The sequence below is a fragment of the Rhinoraja longicauda genome, chromosome 8 (assembly GCF_053455715.1).
Source record: "Rhinoraja longicauda isolate Sanriku21f chromosome 8, sRhiLon1.1, whole genome shotgun sequence".
NCBI lineage: Eukaryota > Metazoa > Chordata > Chondrichthyes > Rajiformes > Arhynchobatidae > Rhinoraja > Rhinoraja longicauda.
In genome coordinates, this window is record NC_135960.1 from 20096865 (window position 1) to 20121316 (window position 24452).

Genomic DNA, 24452 nt, shown 5'->3' on the forward strand with positions numbered 1-24452 from the left:
AGCACAAGGAGCAGAAAATCTATAAAAGGAAAATAAAAATTGCTTCTGGGTATGGTAATTGGGATCCATTTTAATAAGGAACAACTGGCTTGATTGGGGATTCTCTAGAGAATGATTGTGAAGAAAAATAATGTTCACCCGACACAAAGACCAAGTTCTGCCACTGTATAGGCTAGTTATTTAGCGCAACATGACTTGCAGGCATTACAGTATTTATTTTGGGAACACATTAAATGCACAGTATGCTGTGCAGCACTTCTTTGTTAAAAGAGCCAAAAATAAAGGAAATAGGGATCTATACTGTCCTTAGTGTATAACTATGTGTTCCTTGTTTGCTAAACGTCTCACACCAGGCAGTGAATCTGAATAGTGTCGATACAGAGTGGTTGTATGGTAGATTCCATGATTAATCAGTGAAATTCCATCCTCTAGCATCATTCACTGCCCTCTTGTGATGTAAGACCAGACGTACACTGCATTGAAAAGTCAAGACACACACTGCACACATACACCTACAAATTCTGCTGAAAGCAGAGGAGGGAGATCGGCTCATTTAGCAGAAGAATTTCCTTTGACATTTCTAGATTACGCAGCTCGACACTGGTTCTCTGCTGACTTACTGAGTGTGCAGCGAGGCAGCTACAGCCTTCATTTGTCGCAATGTCTGAGTTTATTTTAGCTTTGGTAACAATATCAGGATTATTCCCTATCGCCAAGGCTGTGTCAGTTCAATTTGATAAAGGTAAGGATACTTTATTTACTGCATTGATATTCAAAAGAAGTCTCTGGTAAACTTGTACATTTTCGCAAAATGCCATTTATGACTATGTGGAGCATCACTGTATTCTATCAGTCAGTAGAGCTTGTGTTACTGTGCTTAATTACTGCTTCTAGTAACCCTTGAGTGACTATCTTGTGAAAGGATGGTTATTGCATTTCTAGCTTAAAAGCAAGGAGCATCTGGTAATGAGAGTGCACATGTGATATGCTTCAGCTGCAGGAACTGTTTTTGTGTTGAAGTTTAGTGCATTTGACTTTAAATATGTGCTACTGGCAACCCCAAACCCCTGATCCCACCTCCCCACCCTGGCGGACTGTTGACTTCCTTTTGTAATTTCTCCTAAACATTATCGTAATACTTAATCTTGCTATGTTGAGTCATTAATATTCTTGCTGTTGCCTCGGCTGCTCAGTTTCCTTGATTATATGATTTGTGTTATGTACTGAGAGGGGAAGCATCAAAAGCCGAACTTGTATTGTTTTCCACGTCATTGCATTTTTGCCTCCCTATGTGCTCTATAAAAATGTGCCATGCAAGTCTTTCCATTAAATGTATTCATAAAGTACTTCCCTGACAATAGAAGCTGCTTTTAAAAGTTTGACTCCACGGCTTTACGTTGTATCTTGCCCTTGGATGGAACATGTTAAGATATAGCAAATCTTGTTGCTTAACAACAACAAAAAAATCTAGAAAATTCATGTGCTTCCTGCCATTTCCGCTATTTCTCTAAACTATATGGTTTGTGTTATGTAATCAGAAGAAGCCATCAAGAAGCATGCTCGTTCTCTTTGTGATGCCCTAAAAGAAAACAATTGCATTCACTTTCCCTGTGAAATATATACCTGACAAACTGAAGTTTTGAAAGAATTACTTTGTATTTATCATACAATATTTACTTATGTTAGATAAGCTGCAGTTTGAATAAAAGCTTTTTGTGTATACAGCTTGTTGGATATTACTTTATTTCCATATTTATGCTGACATTTCCTCTGTGCATTTATTATTTTTTAAATAATTTTTTCCAAAAAATGAAAGAAATAAACTTACCTGTAACTTTCTGTAATTTTTGGCACGGGATTAATAGAAGTGATTTGTATTAAATGACAACGTACTGTTTGCCTTTTGCGGTTGTCACCAGAGAAAGTTGAGAGAGTTAAAAAAGGATCTGTTGGGAATCTGTCAGTTTTTAAATAAATATATTTATACCATATTATCTATATATTGTAGTATTTTCAAATCCAAATGCTGATGTTTTTCAAGGTCAGATATAGCATTGATTGTTTTCTTTAACACACAATTTTATTTTGCTGTCTTTAAAATGTATTATCTCAAAAAGTAATGCAAACAGGACCGAATTAAATGGCAGAATTACTCTGAGACTTTCAGAGTTCATTAAAAGAGAGAAAAACAAGTGTCAAAAACTATCACAGAGAACTAACACTTTCCATTAATTCAACAACTGCTATTTTAGAGGGCTTAACATTCTGGCTTCCATGTTTTCAAATCTAAATTATATTTTTACAATATTTTTAAAGTAATACTTAATGTGGGTGTTGGTGGGGGAGGTAGTGCTGTATGTTGTGAAATACCTATTTTGCTGAAATTAAAACTGAGCCATGAATAATGTTTCATCACATTTGAGCACCTTCCAATTGGAAAAAAGGTATCCATTATAAAAGGCATTGCGATGAGTTTGTGAAACATAAATCTGTGCCTGCATTGGAGAGATAATTCATTATCCAGTCATTAATAATGATGATTATTGAAACTGAGCCTATAGTCTGCAATACATTCTTTAAACCATATAGTTTTATCTTTCCGAAGGCTGCCTTTGGAGAAAAAAAGAGAAACATATTGGAGTGAAGAACATGCGACTGTGAGATAGATGTGTTGTAATATAAGAATCTCTAACTAGCTATTCCTTTAATGTGGCTGACAAAAGAGGAGTAGAATGCATCAAAGTTCCAATGCAAATATTTTTAACAAATTCATAGTCAGTAAGTTTTATCATTAAATAAATACTCAATTTATAACACATCAGTAACTTGGTTTAAATACTAATAAATTTGATGATTTGTTGCCTCAGAATAACTCGTTCTTTTATTTTGTTAACTGTGTTTGAGATGTTGTTTGGTGAACACAAATTAATTGAAAATCTGAAAATTCTCCAAGGTAGTTGAAAAAACTTGGGTTTAATTTCTGCTACCTCCAACGGGATCCCACCACTAGCCAAATTTCCCCATCTCCACCCCTTCCCTCCTTCTGCAGAGACCATTCCCTCTGCAACTCTCTGTTTAACTCATCCCTTCCCACCCAAACCACCCCCTCCCCAGGTATCTTCCCCGGCAACCTCAGAAGATGCAACACCTGTCGCTATACCTCCTCCATCTACTCTGTCCAGGGACCCAGACGTTCCTTTCAGGTTAGGCAGATGTTCACTTGCACCTCCTCCAACCTCATCTACTGTATCTGTTGTTCAAGATGTGGACTCTTATACATCGGCGAGACTAAACGCAGATTAGGCAATCGTTTCGCAGAACACCTTCGCTCAGCCCACCTGAACCAACCTGATCTTCCGATTGCTGGACACTTTAATTTTCCTTCCCATTCCTACACAGACCTTTCTGTCCTCAGGTTCCTCCATTGTCAGAGTGAGGCTAAACGCAAATTGGAGGAACAGCATCTCATATTTTGCTTGGGCAGCTTGCAGCCCAGTGGTATGAATATTGATTTATCTCACTTCAGGAACCCCATGCATTCTCTCTCTCTCTCTATCCCTCTCACACCCAAGTCGCACTAGCTTCTCATTTTCACCCTACAAACAGCTTACCGTGGCCTGTTTCCTTTATCATCATTACTTTTTTGCATATCTTTCATTCATTGTTCTTTATATCTCCACATCGCCGTTTATATCTCTCATTTCCCTTCTGAAGAAGGGTCTCGACCCGAAACATCACCCATTCCTTCTCTCCAGAGATGCTGCCTGTCCCGCTGAGTTACTCCAGCTTTTTGTGTCTATCTTCAGTTTAAACCAGATCTGCAGTTCCTTCTTACACATCTTGGGTTTAATATCAGTTTTTTTTTAAACAGTGTATGAGACTAATGTTGACTTTGAATAAAAATGTAAAATTGATGATATCAAATGATATCCATGTCTATTGAAGTAAAAGTAAATGTACTATCTTTGACACAGCTCACTGACATTTCACTTGTGCTCTTATATATATTGGGGTACTTTTGCAGTATATAAATTGTTACTGAATTACTCACTCCTGCATTTTATTTAAAATGTGCATCTTATAAAATTTGACAGAACAAATATCATGCATAGACTTAAATATCTTAAGTAATATCCTCATCTGATTATATAATAAGCAAGCAGATGTAATTGGTTGAAAACACAGTCAAAGTGATCTTAAAATAACTATAGACACATTTAGTAATTATAAGAATCATTTTCAGAAGGTCATGAAGCAGAATGTTTATAATAATACATGAGTCACGCTATTATCCATTTCTATTTAAGCCTTGCAGTGTCCAATGAACACTTGACGAAGAGCAACTAAACTGCTTCCCAAATCTATCGCTGCTGAAACAGCCAACAGGAGGTGCAAGAGAGGAGAGCAACGTGATTGATATTGCAGTTTCTCTTTTGTCTCCTTGAACAGGAATAGAGAGATACTCAGTTATCAGACACAAAACAGAATAGCAAGTATGTGAGAATTATAAAGGGGTGTGTAGGGAGCAAAAGAATGTTGTTGTGCCACACCTGCAATTTATTGGTGGCTTACTTTCACAAATATGAAGTACTAAGACTGGAAAATAAAAATGGCGATATTTTAAAAGTTCAACAGGATGAATAGACCAAATGAAAAAAACATGGAGCTCTCTGGGCTATATGCAGCGCAAAGGCTAGTAAATTAATGCTGTGTTTATATTTTTTGAATGTAATTGACTGCTAATTTTAGAAAAAGTATTTTATAATTTTAGCTTTCCATTGCCCTGAAAGCTTAAGGATTAAGGTGAGGTTTTTCCTTAAAGCCTATGAAAATGTGGCCATATAGTATATTAGGTGACCAACTGCTGAAGTTAGCCATTCAAATCTTACAAGATAAACACTGCGCCACTGTTTGTTACTAGTAGTGAACTGTCTGTGCTCACCACCAGGTCACGTGGTAAGTATATGTTTAAAGTTTAGCAGATCTGAGTGTAATTCTGATATTAAAATATCTTCACAGTGATAAGTGGTAGTGCTTTGAGTGGAGGCTTTTATGATGTGATACTCACATGTGGGTGAGCCAGAAAGATCTCTGCCTTTGATATATTAACTTGATATATTAACTATATATTAACTTGGGTACCTTTGTAAGCTGTGGGCAGCCACTTGTTAAATCTGTCAAAACCTTCCATTCCTCTGCTAATCAAAAATATTCAAATATTAAAAATCAATGAAACAATTAAACAAACCACTCCAAACACTGGAACAATTACAAACAATTAACTAAATTAACGTTAAAGAAAAGTTTATTACTTACACTTGCCCATTATAACTGTTTCTCTCCATTGTAACGGATAGCCACCAGTTCAGCAGGCAGATTTCCCAATATAAGTGCAGGGGAATTACAGCCCCTTTGAGCTCCATGAGAAATCCAGTGTCAGAACACTGAGGTAATTGCCAACAGAAATTGGTCAACAAATGCGGAACATCCGTGTTCAAGTAGGAAATTTGAACTTGTGGCACATGAGGAAAGGAATGTTAGCATTTTGGCATGGTACTGCTGGCATTTCGCAATGCATTTTGGCTCTTTTTTTTTAGTTTGATTCATTGTCAGTTCCCGTTTCCAAATTTGAGGCTTACTCCACAGAAATAGTCGAGGTTACGCTCGATACTGCTTCTCTGTTTTCCATTACTGTGGATTCCTCCCTGCAGTTTAAATGAGATAGATTACAATTCTCCACGGTCCTCAGGCGACTGGATCTGCAATATACAGTAAATTCAACATGGGAAATGTAACCTGTTAGAATAAACTGCCACCTAGTGTGGTAAGTGTAGACTTGATTGAAAATTACAAAAGTCCCAAATTTTGCAAAAGCAGAAAATATTTCTCTGTTGCCAAGGTGAAGTGGATATAACGTCTGGCCATGTCCTAGGCATATGATTAAATGACAGGTGGTCGCAATGTGTGCTGCAGGCACTTTGTCTTTCTTGCCTCTTGTGTAATCAGGAACTAAATCCAACAATTGCTTTTGAAATTGCAAGCTTTTTGTATACTGTGTAATCTTTACATTGTAATATGTCTGATCCCAATGGCTGTTGAATGGAAATGAGGTACCGTTGGTGACCAGGGTAAATGGTTCTATTCTGCACTGTCAGTAACTTTTGGGGGCAGTATCTGTCATTTACCTATTGCTGAAGTAACTCAGCAGGACAGGCAGCATCTCTTGAGAGAAGGTATGGGTGATGGTTCGGGTTGAGACCCTTATTCAGATGGGTCTTGATCCGAAACTTTCCCCATTCCTTCTCTCTGGAGATGCTGCCGGTCCCACTGAGTTACTCCAGCATTTTATGTCGATCTTCGGTTTACACTAGCATCTGCATTTCCTTCCTACACATTCTGTCATTTACCTCATTGCTGACTGACTGATTTCTACTTGGCTGATTACTCATAAACAATTTTTGGACAGTTACAGTTACTTGTTCTGGTATCCATATTTTGTTCTGAAATGTACTTCATATTACAGACTTCGAGATTTGTCTACTCACTGAGGGAGCAAACTAAAACCCTTTGCTTAAATAACCCATCAGCTTGTGTGCATTTATTATAGTTGTGGTATGTTCTTGGTTCTGTAACACCTCCTGAATACCCAAGTAATTCCCATTAGCATAAGGATATTTTCAGAAAAAGTAATTAAATGGTTTCCATTACTTCACAATTCCTTCACCCTTTTTGGAACATCGTGAATAACATAATTTTTTTTTTTTAAATAGTGGCACTGATTTAATCCGTGACACTAACCATGTATTTACAATGTCTGTGATTTATCCCTGCCCTTGCCCCATAAAAGTTTCCTCAAAACATCTCTTTAGATTACCCTTTCATTCAGTTCCTTTACTGACTGTCATTGTTGTTGTAAACCACTATTGGATGTTTTTCTACATGACATGAACTGTATAAATTACTATTAACTGTTATATATTACAAATGGGACTACCCCTTAAGTCTTTCTTTGATTGTAAAGTTCCGTCAAAAGCCCTGAACTCATAAAAAGGTACAATATAAATCTAGAGTGTAGGAAGGAACTGCAGATGCTGGTTTTAAACTGAAGATAGACACAAAAAGCTGGAGTAACTCAGCGGGACAGGCAGCATCTCTGGAGAGAAGGAATAGATGATGTTTCGGTCGAAGAAGGGTCTCGTCACCCATTCCTTCTCTCCAGAGATGCTGCTATCCCGCTGAGTTACTCCAGCTTTTTGGGTCTATCTACAACATGTTTTCATGTTGTATGTTTGCCTTACATCAGGATATTCATTCTGGGAGACACCTCATTACACCAAATAGATTACTTAAACTTCCACTAAATGAATTTTAATTAGCTTATTACTTGATGATAAGACCAAAGTATTGTCCCAATATAAGCAATAGTACAAATAATGATCCTATAAGTTTCATGCGAGAAATCTGTAGCTTTCATAATTAAAATATTTCCCATTACTATAAATACTTCCATGCTGTGGGAACTTAATTATTAAAAATGTGAATGAATTTTTTTATCATACCAAACAGCCTCTTCTATTCTGATGTTTTAACTTCTAGGGATAGTTGGATCTACAATGTAACTAACTTGTAATAGGTTTTGGTTGTTATCTTTTAAGCCACATTCTTTAAATCTTAAACAGAAAATTAATACAAAAAGGTTCACAGACTTTATCCAAAGTATATGGTTATCCATGAGTATGATTTTTCCACACTTTTTGCGATTTATTTATTGTTAAAAATGACACTCCAATGAATGGTAAAAGAGAACAATCAAACCTCATGCATTTATATGGCAGGCTAAGGAGTTTCCCACAAGAATTGTTCAACAAATATTAAAATATATGCAGACAATCAAAAGTTCGACCAGAGAGATAATATTAAAGAGCATCTTCAATAGGATCCTTTGGGAATAAATTGAATGGGAATTTTCATGGACAGTGAAATATGACAATATAATTAAATTATCATGTTCTAGCAGCTCCTCCAGTGATATTGATGATGATGATTCCAATAATTTATTGATGTTGTTAATTTGGCTGCCTAGGAGTCTTTGTATAGAATATAGGTGTGTAGTTTTTCTTATGTCTTTGTGTATTTTTACTGTGGTTTTAATGTGGTTTTGTAGTTTTTAATTATTTGCCTATCTCTTTTGACCAGATTTGTCTTGGTTAGCCTTTTACTTTTTCCTTAGCACATCACACAGTTTGTTATTTCACCACTGACCATCTTCTGGTATTCATTTAAAGACTAAATCCACCTGCTTTGTACTCGAAACTGATATCAAAAACGTGTGTGGATGTGTTTCACATTGGAGCTGAGTTGAATAACTATACCTCTATGTGGAAGGCACAATACATCTTTCTGGTATATCTAGATCTAACAATCTTGTTTGTGGCATATTTATTGGGGATTTGACTATTTATTGTGAAATTTATTTTCTTCTTTTATTGGATTCTCTGTTTTTGAAAAATGATTCTGTCCTGTAATATACTGTACATCAGCATTTGTGAAGATGGATGGTATTCTCTGGAGGTCTGTGTTTGTGCCAGCTAGGTTGATCGAGTGAAGTGATCTGATTATTTATGACAGAGAGCCGTAAATGGCCTAGTTCATGTGTAAAGCTGGCTGCCTTGGATAGAGTGGAGTTGTGGAGAATGAATAAATGGTATCATTGAGCGACCTTAATAGAAAATGGTTGCTGTGGCCAAAATGGCTGAGGTAAATAGACCCATGGTAATGTGTGGATAGAAATATAACATGGCATTGCTGATGATATTTGAGCTTGGAGTGCGAAATAAGAGGTTTTGGGAGAGACAGAGGGAGTGAGGAACTAAAAAAATGCATAAGATTAACATTACTAAAATATAGGGAAGAGGAAAAATATAAATAATACTTTCTGGACAAGATATGACAAGATAAAAATGTCAAAATTGTTATTTTACCTTAGTTTAATGTTTGTTTTTAATGATTTAAGTTTTCAAAAATTGTGTTTTAAAAAAAAATATTTAATTAAATTGTAATTGTTTTTAATTGTCTCTGAACAGCCAAAGTAAACTTTCACATATGGTAAATACCCTACCCTCAACTTTTCTGGCTATGAACACAACAGGGGCATGAGACATTAGCACTGCATTGCCCAAGGCCAATCATCATCTGATCCATGATTGGAATGCTAGGGAGATATGTATCCAATTTTGGCTTATGGATTAGGAGGACCTCGGGTGGGAATACTGGGCAGGTGTACTGGATGGACATTATCTGGTATAACATAACTACCTGGTTCAGGCAAATGTCCCGATGTGTGACAAAATCATAACAAAAGATATTGATAACTGTAACAAGCAAGATCAAGCGGAGGCTCAGCGATCGTTTCGCTGAACACCTCCGCTCAGTCCGTCTTAGCCTACCTGATCCCCCGGTGTCTCAGCACTTCAACTCCCCCTCCCATTCCCAATCTGACCTTTCAGCCCTGTGCCTCCTCTATTGTCAGAGTGAGGCCCAGCGAAAATTGGAGGAACAGCACCTCATATTTCACCATGGTAGTTTATACCCTCGTGGTATGAACATTGATTTCTTTAACTTCAGATGGTCCCTGCTTTCCCTCTCTACCCCCTCCCCTTCCCAATTCTCCCACTAGTCTTCTTGTCTCCGACTACATTCTATCTTTGTCCCGCCCCCTTCCCTGAGATCAGTCTGAAGAAGGGTCTCGACCTGAAACGTCACCCATTCCTTCTCTCCCGAGATGCTGCCTGACCCGCTGAGTTACTCCAGCATTTTGTGTCTACCTTCGATTTATACCAGCATCTGCAGTTTTTTTCCTACGACTAAAAATATATATTTGGTTGCTTCAAAGGAATAGAATAAATGGGAGCATTTTCACCAAGTGAGCCTCAGTTTTTTTTTTAAAAACAGCTTTGATAACCTTTTAATGGGCAATGAAAGGTGGATGGAAAATACTGTCAGCATTACAAATGAATAAAACATATTGTAATTTAATTTTTCATACTAAAGTGGGTGATTTTCTTGAAAAATTATCTTTAAAAATTAACAAAAAATAAGATATTGACATATCACTCCCATTCATAACACAATTGACACTAACTTTTGGATTCCCTGAAAAGTTTTATGGCTCTGTCAAGAGAGATAGATGTAGTTGTCAAAATTGGTATTTTATGTCAAACATGACAAAGTAGATGTTTGCCTTGCGTTTCACTGTAATCAATCCACAAATTTTAAGTAAACCATTGGAGAGGAAAAGCCATCAAAATCCAAAAGAATAGACCTTATTGAGATAGGTGTGTAAGAAGTGGAAGATAAAAGGAATAGGTGAGACCCTTCTTCAAACATGACCTGAAACGTCAACTATTCCTTTTCTTGAGAGATGCTGCCTGTCCCACTCCAGCATTTTGTGTCTAACTTCGGTGTAAACTAGCTTCTGCAGTTCCTTCCTAAACAGGAAGTGAATTATGTTGGAGAGATATCTGATGCCAATAGCAAGGAAAACATAGGTATGGACATGGGAAGGACCAACCTGAATGAAGTTTGTCAAGGGACAGTCAATGGTTCCACAGAAACCAGTGGAAGCGTGGCAGCATTGTGGTGCAGCGGTAGAGTTGCTGCCTTACACACTTACAGCGCCAGAGACCCTGGTTCGATTCTGGCTATGGGGGTGCTGTCTTTATGGAGTTTGTATGTTCTCCCGATGATCTGTGTGGGTTTTCTCCGATAATTTTGGTTTCCTCCCACAATCCAAAGATGTACAGATATGTAGGTTCATTAGCTTGGTATGAATGTAAAAATTGTCCTTAGTGTAGGATAGTGTTAATGTGCAGGGATCACTGGTCGGTGTGGACTTGGTGAGCCAAAGGGCCTGTATCCACACTGTATCTCTGCAACTAAACAAATGATCAGTCTGAAGAAGTGTCTCTACCTGAAATGGCACCCATTCCTACTCTCCAGAAATGCTGCCTGTCTCGCTGAGTTACTCCAGAATTTTGTGTTTATCTTAAACAAAACTATTGTTTGGGGATCAAAATATTCCTGACCTGCAATTATGCGTTATCACACCGAGCTCAGGAATGAGCTGAATGTCAGATGCAGGTGCACCTGATATCTTTCTCCATGGCAAGACTTAGTACTGAGGCAACTAATGGACATTCCTGTGTGCATAGCTGAGGGATCAGATGATAACAGATGATTCTACATTAGATCAATGCTACACATATCAGAGATAGATTTTTAAAAAAAACATGTTCAATAGTTCAGAGAACTAGATCACATTGATTAATTTCATAGAATGTCAAAATGCACAATCTAACATTAAAAAATCCTTGGACAGTCTAGATTAAATAGAAGTTCACTGCTTTCTTGTGCATCTATTCAAATCTTTTAAGGTTATCTTACACAAATAATTTGTAAACTAAATTTGTTATAACATTTTTTGTCACATCAAACTGTGAAGCGGATTTCTGTGTCCAGGCCTATAATGATCTTCTGCACTGAAGCAAACAGATATCTTCCAATACGGAATAGTTTTTGAGTACAGTTTTTTAATTGTTATTCCAGTGCTTAATGCTGTGGAAAATGTGACCTTCATAATTTTATGTATGGTATGCACAATGTATTTGAAAACACTGTTGCACAAGAGCACAAAGGACTGATATGGATAATGGAATACTCGCATGTTAGATCACCAATGCAAAACTGCAGATGTCTGAAATATGAAATAAAACAAATAGGAATTTCCTAATTTGATCAATTAGGAAATATTTGTAGAAAGAGACACAAAAATCATGTGTGTCAGAAGGAATTACTGATGCTGGTTTATGTCGAAGATGGACACAAAATGCTAAGGTAACTCAGCAGGACAGGCATCATCTCTGGAGAAAAGGAATGTGATGTTTTGGGTCGGAACACTTCTTTAGACTGAAAGATAGAGGTGGGAGGGTGGGGGGGGAGGGGGGAGGGGATGGAGGAGAAACTGAAGGCGTGAAAAAGCAAGAACAAAACAGGGGTGGCAACAGATGACCTCAGGATGGTTGGAGTTCAAAATGGCCCATTGGTGGCTGGGGAAGATGTATAACACAAGGATAAAAGGATGCAAACAATGGAACTAGTAGGATGTATTGGGTGGTGGTGGGTGAGACGGGAGGAGCAGAGAGTGGTGGAGGGGGGACAGGGATGGAAAGGAATGTAGGAGTTACTTGAAATTAAATAAATCAACATCATTGGTCCAAAAATGCTCACCAAATCCACCCAAAACTTCATCCTCAACATTGATGGTCTCCCAGTATCCACCTCACCTCACATCCGGAATCTTGGAATCATCCTTGATCAAACCCTCTCCTTCGACAAACACATCAAACACATCACAAAGACAGCCTTCTTCCACCTCAAAAACATTGCCCGTCTCCGTCCATCCCTCTCCTCCACAGCTGCAGAAACCCTCATCCACGCCTTCATCACCTCCCGTCTGGACTACTGCAACAGCCTCCTCTATGGCGCACCCTCAAAAATCATCAATAAACTTCAATACATTCAAAACTCCGCTGCCCGTCTACTCACACACACCTCGATCCGTGACCATATCACCCCCGTCCTTTATAAACTCCACTGGCTCCCCATCCCCCAGAGAATCCAGTACAAAATCCTCCTCATAACCTACAAAGCCCTCCATAACCTGGCCTCATCCTACCTGACCGACCTCCTCCACAGGCACACTCCCACCTGCACCCTCCGCTCTGCCGCTGCCAATCTCCTATCCCCCCACATCCGGACTAAACTCAGATCCTGGGGGGACAGGGCTTTCTCCATCGCTGCTCCCACCCTATGGAACTCACTACCCCAAACCGTTAGAGACTCCCCCACACTCACCACATTCAAAACATCGCTGAAGTCTCACCTGTTCAGTACTGCCTTCAACCACTGAAGGTCACCTCACCTACTGTCTCCTTTCTCTGTTCATTTATTTATTTACTTATTTATCTATTTATTAATTTCCCTATGTTCTCAAAATCTCTGTAAAGCGTCTTTGAGTATATGAAAAGCGCTATATAAATAAAATGTATTATTATTATTATTATTATTATTATTCATACCATTAGATTGTAAGCTGCCCAAGCGAAATATGAGGTGCTGTTCCTCATCTGTGCATGTGGCCTCACTCTGGCAATGGAGGAGGCCCAGGACAGAAATGTCAGTATGGGAATGGGAAGGGGAGATAAAATGTTTGCCAACCGGGAGATCACATTGGCTAAGGCGCACTGTCCCTGTTACTGTAATGCCACTGCTTGTTTCCTCTGGTCCTTTGTCATTTACTTTATATAAGTGTATCCCTTGCTTATCAAATCTAGGGGTAAAAAACCTTCTAATTTCGGGTCGCTCAAAACCATTCACAACTCAATGGGTCAGTCAGTATCTGTGAAGAGAAATGGATAGATTATGTTTGTTTTGGAACTCAATGAAGAGCCTTAGGATGGAATACAGGGGAGATACTTGGGGGAAAGAAGTGGGGGGATAATTTGGGGAAAGAGCAAACTTCCACTTAAGGGGAAAGGATGTCATTTAGGTGGGAGATGGATGGAGATAGAAACCAAGCCCAGAGGTGATAAGTAGAGAAGAAATAACGGTGTATAAGGTTGTTTTGTAATCAATCCATTACAAAGTATTCGGTGAACCATAAAGCATTTATTAAACCCATGCAGAGTGAGCGATACATACTGTTGCGTTCCTCGCTTCGGTTTACAGACTAACAACTGAGGGAACAAGCAACAAGCTGACCAAATCAGTGACTCCAGTCCTACCTAAATCCTGGACTGGATTACATAGTGGAATGTGTATCATGCATAGGATATGTGGTGAAGGTTATATAGACAGAGATAAATATAGTTGATCTACATCCTTCCTCTTAAAGAAGCAGATCACAATTAAACAAACATAAACATATAGTGGAATGTGTATCATGCATAGGATATGTGGTGAAGGTTATATAGACAGAGATAAATAGGGTTGATCTACAAAGGTGGAATTTGAACAGAAATTGGTGGCAGAAATATAGAACCATAGCAGGGGTAATGGGGGAAAGGGGGGAAGCAAGATAGGGGACCCAAAGTAGGGAGGGGTGAGTGATGATCAAATGGGAAAGGAGCAAGGATCTGGGTAACAAGGGCAGGGGGGAGTGGAAGAAAGATGTTCTTGAGTTCGATTGGGGGGGGGGGGGGGGGGGGGGGGGTTGTTGCAGGAGAAGCCAGGTAGTTGAAAAGGAATTGGGAGAGGCTACCTGAAACAGAAAATTCATTCTTTGTGCTGTTGAGTTGTAGCCTACCCAAGCAGAAAATAAGCTGCTATTCTTCCAGTTTTGTGTGTGCCTCAGGTTGGCAGCAGAGGGGTCTGAGGTCAGTGTGGAATTGGAAGGGGAAATAAAAAGACTAGCATATGAAAGCTCCAGCTGGCACAAGCAGACAGAAAACAAATATTGGGCAAAATGGTCGCCAGGTCTGCGCTTGGTTTGACATACCCTTACATCGACTTTTCTTTGGGAGGTGAGTTGTATTTTAAGGAGTGGAGTAACTGTGCATATGGTTGGTTTAAACAGGTCTGCAGGAAATCATATGGTTAAAGCTGGAAAGTTGAAAACTTTATTGGCAGTTGATGCACTCCTTAAAAAAAAATGTATTTCCTTAATCAACAATACCAAACCATGTCTTCGCTTTTAGCAGTTGCAGTACCATTGAGATTGTTTTCACAGCTCGAAAGTACTAACTGCCAGGGTGGCCGTCAGATCGTGGCGGATGTGTGAGGTTGATTGTGGCAACAAAACTTTTCTCTGGTGCATAATTCTGAGCTCTCATCAAAGTCGCCAAAAACCAATTTCCTTCTCAAGTAGCACATTCGGGGCAAACATACCTCAGCAATGCACTCATGTATTTGCTTCTGAAGACCATTCAACACACTTAACCTTTTCCTTTGTGTTCTTGTTATTTTACTCTGTGATTTTTTTTTTAACAGCAAAGCATCACCAATTCTAGATTATTTTTGCATGAATTTATGCACGATTCTCACAATTTATTTCACCCCTGATCCTTAACAGCCAGAATAGTGACTGTTTATATTTCTGTGAATAGACAATTTAAAATCATGAATCTCCAGATTGAAACTGTAGTGGAAGTGCATGTGTTGTTTCTTTGGTAGAGTTAACAAGTAGTCCCGCTCCTCTACAATGTTATCATCACCCTGGAAATTGCTTCCATTCATATATTTATCCTTTTGTTAGTTATTATTGAATTTGCTTTCTCAATTTTTTCAGACTGTGCATTCCAGAGTATAATTCTGTATGTGAAAGATAATGCCACTGTTTGTTTCCTCTGGTACTCTTGTCATTTACTTTATATACATGTATCCCTTGTTTATCAAATCTAATGCCACTAGGGGAGAAAAAAACTTCTCTTTTCAGGTCTATCAAAACCTTTCCCAATTTTCAACACACTTCATATCTGCTCTTGATACTCTCTGAACAGAAGATAATTATGCTCATCTTTTCCAAATGTGCAGCATAATTGAATTCACTTCATATCTGAGTAAATCACTTTTGTACCCATCACAACATCTCAAGGCCCTTGTGCCAAACAGTGTGCCAAAAGTTGAATATAACGATTATGCTGAGAGCTAACGTGCATTTTATAGAGGTTTTGCATCACATCCTACTTTGGCTCTCACTAATAAAGCTATTCTGTGTTTATTTGCCTTCTCAACTCGTACAGTCACCTTGAACATTTATGCACACAAACACAATAGTAGTTATGGCTTAGACAAAACAACACAATTTTGTGGTAGTCATGTGCAGGAAGTAGCTGCATATGCTGGTTTAAACTGAAGATAGACACAAAAAGCTGGAGTAACAGCGGGTCAGACAGCAACTCTGGAGAAAAGGAATAGGTGACGTTTCAGGTCGAGACCCTTCTTCAGATAGAGTCAGGGGAAAGGGAAACGAGAGATATATTTGGTGAAGGTAGACACAAAATGCTGGAGTAACTCAGCGGGTCAGGCAGCATCTCTGGAGAGAAGAAACGGGTGACGTTTCGGGTTGAGACCCTTCTTCAGACTGATGTAAGGAGAGGGGGCGGGACAAAGTTAGAATGTAGTAAGAGACAGGAAGACTAGTGGGAGAACTGGGAAAGGGGAGTGGAAAGAGAGGGACAGAGGAACTATCTGAAGTTAGAGAAGTCAATGTGATACAGAGAGATATAGATCAAATGAATAAAATAAATGCAAAAAAGTAACAATGATAAAGGAACAGGCCATTGTTTGCTGTTGCCTTGGTGAAAACGAGTTACCAACAATTACACGATGGCTTTGAAATTAGTACAACAACTCGGGTGGGGGAGGGATGGAGGGAGATGGCATGGGTTATTTGATGTTAGAGAAACCGACAGTCATACCACTGGGTTGTAAGCTGCCCAAGCGAAATATGAGGTGCTGTTCCTTCAATTTGCTTTTGGCTTCACTCCGACAATTGTGGTAGTTATGTCAAGTAACCAGTCAAGAGTTTTACAACATATGAGATTTAACCTCAAGCTGTCACCCTATTCAGAATTGCTTTAGAATGTATCAATCAATTCCATCTCCCCCCCCCCCCCCCCCCCTCCACTCCCCTCAGTGTCCCTACCAATATGTGTCATTGTGCACTATTTTCATTAAATTTCATGTGAAGTATAATGGTCTATTTTATCAGTCTAATCGAAAGCTATTTCATTGTTATACAGTCTCAGGCAGATCTCCTTTCGGCAATCTGAAGAAAAAAAACCTTTGCAAAGAGGAAGTTATTTTTATACAGAACATTCCAAATATATTACTCGAATAGATCTTAAAACATACTTAGAAAGATTGGTCATGGTCACACACCAATGATAATAATTGGAATATACAGCTAGCTTTTGTTGCATTCTAGCTTGACATAGATCTATATCGATAGGAGTTGGGAGATGTTTGGGGCAAACTGTGGCATACAGATAATGAAATTGACCAGTCAGAATATCTTTGACTGACTACATTTAATGGCAGTTCTGTATCCCTGCTGTAAAGCTTGCCAATGGGTTAATGATAACAGATGCAGATCTGGTTCTGAATTGTATTTTCTTTTTGATCCTTGGCAAATAGGAGTTAGGAATAAATATCCAAGTAAAATATTGTAAATATAAATTATAGAAATGGAAGCACCTTATCTTTCAGCAAATTTTTCATAAATGTCATCGGTGTTGTTTACATAATTCTCATTCCCTTTCATTCACCCTCCCATTTATACTCTTTTTCACCTCCCTTCATCTCCCATGCTCTTCCTCTTGTGGCTCTCTCACGCACACTTACACACAGTATTCATCTGGCACACACACCTGGAAATAAATGATTCACCGAATGGCAAGGGCAGAATTAGCCTACATTGTGCTGATCCACCTACCCAAAAGGCTGATCTTGTTCATTGTCAAGGAACAATGCCCATCCAAGCAAATTACAGAGGGCAGGTCAAGAATATCTTTGACTATGATTTTGCACACCCATCACATCTCCTCTAACCTTCGTTGCTCTGTGGAGAAGAACTCTAGTTCCTCCATTTGCATGATATAATTGAAGTCTTTCATCAATGGAACAAGAAGGCTCCAACCTTAGGAGAAATGCTATGAGCAAAATCATTTTTGCATTACCATTTCATAAATGAAATTACTAAAATATTAATGCCGCCGGAACTTACAGAAGTGTATTTTAAATAAGGATCAGAACTCTGGAAAGGTATAGATAGTAAAGTGAGCTGTTACCTTGAAAATTACTTACTTAGCCTTTATTTTTATGGCCAGTGCAAATGAATAATATTATAAATGAAATGGGTTTACATGATGAAACAAACTTTAATTCTCTGATAGCAGTGCCAAAAGAAAGTCAGCAATTCTGTGGCATTTTGGGTACAGGCTCATGATGTCACGAGATTCACAGGTTATTCTGCTGAACTGCTGAATAGATGTGCCACATTAGGAACTGAGCCAAGGTGTTTAAACTGCGGAGATTTATCGATATGACACCCTCTACTCGAGACTGGAAGAGTAGAGACGTTTTTGTCAAAGTAAAACCCTGGAATTATTAAGGCATTCAAAATTGTGAGGGGTGTTACTGCAAGCAGGAATAAGTACTTTCCTCATTTAACTGGATCAGTAGCTAAAAGTGTTGAAGTTAAGACAAGTGGAATAAGAATCAGACAAGTAATTAGCAGATTAATTTTTCACTCAGAAGCTTGTTCAGATCTGGAGAAAACTCCCTGAAAGAATTGTGGAAACATATTCCAACAGAAGTTTTGAAAGATAATTGTGAGACAAGGAATAATTTCGAAGATTATGGGAAAATGTCTGGATTATGGAACTAAACAGGAGACGAGGAAACTCATAAATGGCCTGGCGTGTTACCTTTGCACGATAGAATGTTACAATGTTATGAACTCAGGAGGGGCTCTTGTGGCTTTGTCAATATGAATTAAATCAAGGTTTCACTGATTATTACTTGAAAATATATGGAATAAATGCATTACACAATCTGTGGAACCCATTCTCGCCATGTTATGACTTCTGAATAATAACTGCACACTTGACCTGCATCATGTGTGTGATATGAATCTATAGTGTATGAAGCCCGCCGCTGCTTGTTGAATAATATATAATCATGACATGTCACAAAGATACAAATTGAACAGCATAAGCACCATTAGCACTTCCATTACCAAATGTCCATTACATCAATAGCACTTAAAAACCTGCAAATATCATGTGCCTGGAATCTGCATTTAGAAGTGGCAAAAGCATTTTTTGCAGAATGAAATAGCACTTGCCCAAATAGCCTCGTCTTTACATTGCATCTTTTTAAAATCATGAATTTATTTTTCCTCTTTCTATTGTATCCAAATTCTTAAATATTTCATCTAATTTTCTATCTAATATAAATTTTCATCAAATTATTGATTCTCTGATTCTTTTTCATTTAAGTTTCTTTGAAAAATAACTGATGCAACTACTCCTGTGGTCTTTCAATAAAGCTTTTTTTTGTAATAAAGTAACAAAAAGATCGTTCAGTTGGTAAATATGCTCCAAAATCACACAGACCAGGAGCTTTGAACCATATTCCATTCTAAATTAGTCAATCTCAGTTGAGGGAGTACTGAAATTGTGCAATTAAATATAGCATTCTAATGCAAATAAAGGATAATTTGACTGGAGGTTTTCATGTTGATTTCTATTTAGTGGTGTAGATTAGATATGTAAATGTATAAATATTTGGTGAAGCCTACTGTGCTGATATTCCTGGTTATACACCAATGCAATCTTAACATTTTCCTCTTCAGTTGAATTAGATGGAAAGGAATGTAATAGAGGAGACCCGCAAGCTGTTAACATCACCTCCCAACATCCCAGTTTGAAGAAGGGTCTCAATCCAAAACGTCACCAATTCCTTCTCTCCAGAGATGCTGCCTGTCTCGCTGAGTTACTCCAGTATTATGTGTCTATCCCAGTATTTCAGCCTTGGTTACTTCCAGCTACATTGGGAAGGCTACACTACTCGCACATAGACACTAGGAACTGCACATGCTGATTTACAAAAAAAAGACATAAAGTGCTAGAGTAATTCAGCAGGTCAGGTGGCATCTCGGGAGAACACGGATAGGTGTTGTATCGGATCCGGACCCTTCTTTAGAATGATTGTAGTAGGGAAAAAGAAAGCTGGAAGAGCGATATTCATACTGTTGGGTTGTAAACCACAAAAGCAGAATTTGAGATCAGATTCCGTTTGGGTAGCAAACAATGGTATGAACATTGTTTCTTCAATCTTAAGTAACTAACCTATGAACACATGCCCTCACATCTGTTCCCCCATTTTCCCCCCTCTCTTCCAAATGCCACACATAGATATGTACCCATTTCTCCCTTTCCCCTTCAACTCCACCCCCCCCATGCCCTTCCACCAATATTCTGTTCTTTGGCTTGACATTTTTCACATTTCACATCTCTTCTATACTTATCTCCTTATCTCACGCTTTTTGTCCTTTTATCTTTGTCCTTTGTTCAACCATCTGTCAATCATCCCTTCCCCTCCTCCATTTGTATCCAGCTATCTCTTTCTAGACGTAACAAGCTGGAGTAACTCAGTGGGACAGGCAGCATCTCTGGAGAGAAGGAATGGGTGAAGTTTCGGGTTGAGACCCTTCTTCAGACCTGACCCAAAATATCATCCATTCTTTCTTTCCAGAGATGCTGCCTGTCCCGCTGAGTTACTTCAGCTTTTTGCGTCAATCCGGTTTAAACTAGCATCTACAGTTCCTTACTCCATATCTCTTTCTAGGCCCCAGACCTTCTTCAGACCTTATCATGCCCCATTTCTCTTCCTGCTCCTCCCCCCCCACTCCCCGTGAGAATCAGTCTGAAGAAGGCTCCTGACCGAAACATCTCCTATCCATGATACCCAAAGATGCTGCATGACCAACTTAGCTACTTCAGCACTTTGTCTTTTTTTTTAGCATACTCACTTGCCTGGTACTGTTCTTCTGCACTCTGTTTTGTGCTCTGTCATCGGAAGAGATTAACAAGTTGACAGAGGAAAAATCCTAAAGATACTTTGCTTTCATGCATTTCAGTTTACTGTTATAGAATCATACAGCATGGAATATTTAGGGACAGGTTGTTATCAGAGCACCAGTCCGCCAGGTTCTGCACCTCCGCTCTGTAGTTTGTTTCATCACCGTTGGTGATCAGCCCGATCACCGTTGTGTCGTCTGCAAACTTGACAATGGTGTTGGTGTCGAATGCACGAACACAGTCGTGTGTGAATAGGGAGTAGAGCATGGGGCTCAGAACACAACCCTGTGGTGTGCCGGTACTCAGGGTGATAGAGGAGGACAGCCCTATAAAGCCCTAAATGGACATTCCCCCCCCTACATCAAAAATCTTCTAACCCACCTCTCTAACTCCAGGTCCCTCAGGTCGGCCTACTTGGGACTACTCACTATCCCGCGGTCTAGGCTTAAGCTCAGGGGTGACCGCGCTTTTGCGGTTGCAGCTCCTAGACTGTGGAACAGCATCCCTCTCCCCATCAGAACTGCCCCCTCCATCGACTCCTTTAAGTCCAGGCTCAAAATCTATTTCTACTCCCTAGCGTTTGAGGCTCATTGAGGAGGCGCTGTGAACTGTTTGCGTGCTACTGTATGTTTCATTTTTTTCTCCTTAGTACCTAATCAGATGTACGGCACTTTGGTCAACGTGGGTTGTTTTTAAATGTGCTATACAAATAAAATTGACTTGACTTGACTTGACTTGACAGATGCGGGCCCATTCTCACTGCCTGCGGTCGCTCCAGCAGGAAGTCCAGGATCCAGTCACATAACGACGAGCTGAGGCCTAGCTGGTGGAGTTTGGTGATGTTTTAGTTTGAGTTTTATTATATTGTTTCACTCAGTTTTTTCCAACTATTTAAGACGTACTATTTATTTTGAATTCCCCACCACATAGTCAGCTTATTTTAAATGAGAGTAAAATGTTATTTTAGTGGATAGGGTGAGAACAACCATCCGCACCATTGATGCAAACTCATCCGGAAAACAAAACTCGGGATTTTGGGAATGTCATAATATGTTGTTCCGTATGTTTGTGACTGAGGTCCAAATGTTTGAAATGAACCCAAAGGATTAATACAGTCGACCAATGAACTGGTTTAATTCCTGGTGCAGTTAATCCTTCAGCAGTTCTTTTGAGTTCTTATCCATTTACTTTGCTATGCGGTGTGAGGATCCCATGGAGACGAAACCATTTATAAAGACCTCAGCACTGCACCTCTCCTTTCTGAGAAGATTTAAATTTTCATTTCATCAACCTGTGTGACAGCTCCCAGTAGGTGTTCTTATTCTTGCTTTCAATGAAACATGAAAGTTGTCTACCTACTGGTTTGCTATGATTTTTCACAGGCATCATGTTGTTCTGCAACATCAGGCTCATAGGCAATGTGTATTCATGGCACTGACAGGATCAAGCAAAGCACAAGTATCTGGCTAGATCACTCATTCATATTGCATAACTTTCAATTTCTTTCACTCCACACCCTGCGTTTCACTCTATTCAGGTCGATTTTTTTACATATATCCTTTTATTTTACTCCAATATTCATGCTGGATTTGTGCTCGTCATGGTAAATTTTTCAATCTCAGCGGAGAAACAGCCAAGTCTTATTTAAATTCAATTGTATTCTTCAGACCAACGCTAAGCCTGAATGAGTCAATAATTCAAAAGTGGAATAATGCTATCCAGTTGAAAACCCTCGGCTCACAGTATTGTAAGGTTGCATCTGTAAGTAGGCAAAGCCCAAATTTGTTAAGCTCTCCTGTCAGTGTGTAATGGAAAACGAGGCCCACAGTTCTTGCATCATTTTTAATAATGAAGAAATTCTGGATGCAGAGATGGATCACATTGGCAACCACAGCATGTACTATATTATTAAAATTTATGGCAACAGGTCTCATATCCAGTTTCTTCATCTTATGTTGAACTTCTCTCTCAACTCTCGATGCATTTCTCTAAAATGATTACGTGAATAATTCACTGGTCTGGCAACTGGCGTGAAATATTAGAGGAAGATTTTCTGCTGAAAGAGAAATGCCAAAGTAAGAGATCTGTCAAGGAAAGGAACTATTGGAAAACAGTTCAGTTCAATCTAGTTTCGTTTATTGTCACATGTACCGATATGCAGTGAAAAGCTTTTGTTGCATGCAAATCAACTACCTGGAGTAAAAAGAAAGTCTCAGCAGGAAATCCATAGTAAGAATCACTAAGCTCGAAAACTAGATTAACATTTTGGACACTTAAAAAAATTTAGTCTAGTTTTTGTTAGTTCAGAGATACAGTGTGGAAACAGACCCTTCAGCCCACTGAGTCCGCACTGACCAGCGATCCCCACACACTACCAATATCCTACACACACTAGGGACAATTTACAATTTTACCAAGTCAATTAGCATATAAACCTGTACATCTTTGGAGTGTGGGACGAAACAGGAGCACTCAGAGAAAACCCATGCAGCTCATGATGAGAATGTACAAACTCCATATAGACAGCACACGTAGTCAGGATCGAACATATATTTCTTCTGCTGTGAAGGCAGCAACTCTACTGCTATGCCACTATGCCCAAAAATAGAGAAATAAATAAAATATTCAACTGTGGTCAGTACCGCTGAATAGACCAAATAGCGGAGGTTACCATAGTAAAGAGCAATTTTCATTTGGTTGAGTTTGCTAATGTAGATAAACCGCTAGTTACTAATTTGAGGCCATTTATTGGACATTCTTATCATTTTTCCACAATTGATGTTTGACGATATTTTTCCTCACTTTTTTTAATTAATAACTTTGAATTGTCCAACCTAAAGGAAAAATGTCTGAATCTAGGATTTTGAGGACTTTTGTTTTATTTATTTTTGGGGGTCTGGCTATGAATAGGCATCATTTATTACCTATCAGTAATTGCCCTTCAGAAGTTAGTAGCTTCCTTCTTACACCACATACATCCTTCTGGAGATAGGATTCCCACTGACGTTAGAAAGAGAGTTTGGAAGGACTGATAGGATATTTCCAAATCTGGATGCTGTTCCAAATAGAGGGGTGCCTATAGATCGTTCAGTACTTAAAAGGCAATTAGGGATGGGCAATTAAATACTTGCTCAGCCTCCAAAGCCCACATCCATTGAAAGGATATAAAGCATACTTGTGCACCTGCCGCTCTTGTTACTTTTGGTGGAAGAGTTTCTGGTTTTGGGAGACACCAGAAAATTAAAACAAAATCAGAAAATGCTTCAACTGAGGTCGGGAAGAAAAGCAGAACTAATGTATTAGGCTAAAGAGCCCTTGTCAGAATGAGGAAACTGAGAAAACAAATTAGTCTTCTGTCACAGTGAGAGTGGGGAGGAATGGAGAGGACAATGAGAACATGTTTGATAGGTTACAGCAAAGACTGTCATGATGCAATTGCAATTGATGAAAGAGTGAGAGAAGAAGATATACTCGTTCTGAGAGGAAATGAGTTAAAAACAAACTGCTGGAGGAACTCAATGGGCAAAGCAGCATTATATAAGTAAAGGGATGAACAATGCCTCAGATTGGGACCCTTCATAGACTATTCTTCAGAAAAAGTAAGTTACTTGAAATATTGTCTGCACTGCCTGGTTGAAGGATGAGGTGCTGTTATTCAAACTTATGTCGGGTCTTGTTATGGCCAGGGGTGACAGGAGGTGAATTTTTTCGCAGCGGGATGTCCAGCCACGAATCTGTTCTTGTAGCCATTATGTGTGTATGGCTGGTCCTTTTGATCAATGACAACTTCTGAAATATTGATAGTGGGGG

General features: G+C 38.9%; 1 protein-coding gene across 1 annotated transcript in view; it reads left to right on the forward strand.

Annotated features, from left to right (window-relative positions):
• The first annotated feature begins 498 nt into the window (after window positions 1-498).
• LOC144595762 (low-density lipoprotein receptor-related protein 1-like) overlaps window positions 499-24452 on the forward strand; it is a 1259652-nt gene continuing 1235698 nt past the window's right edge. Inside the window, exon 1 of the mRNA XM_078403382.1 lies at window positions 499-742. Coding sequence (XP_078259508.1) covers window positions 661-742 — 82 coding nt within the window. The 5' untranslated portion in view covers window positions 499-660. The remainder of the gene's footprint in view (window positions 743-24452) is intronic.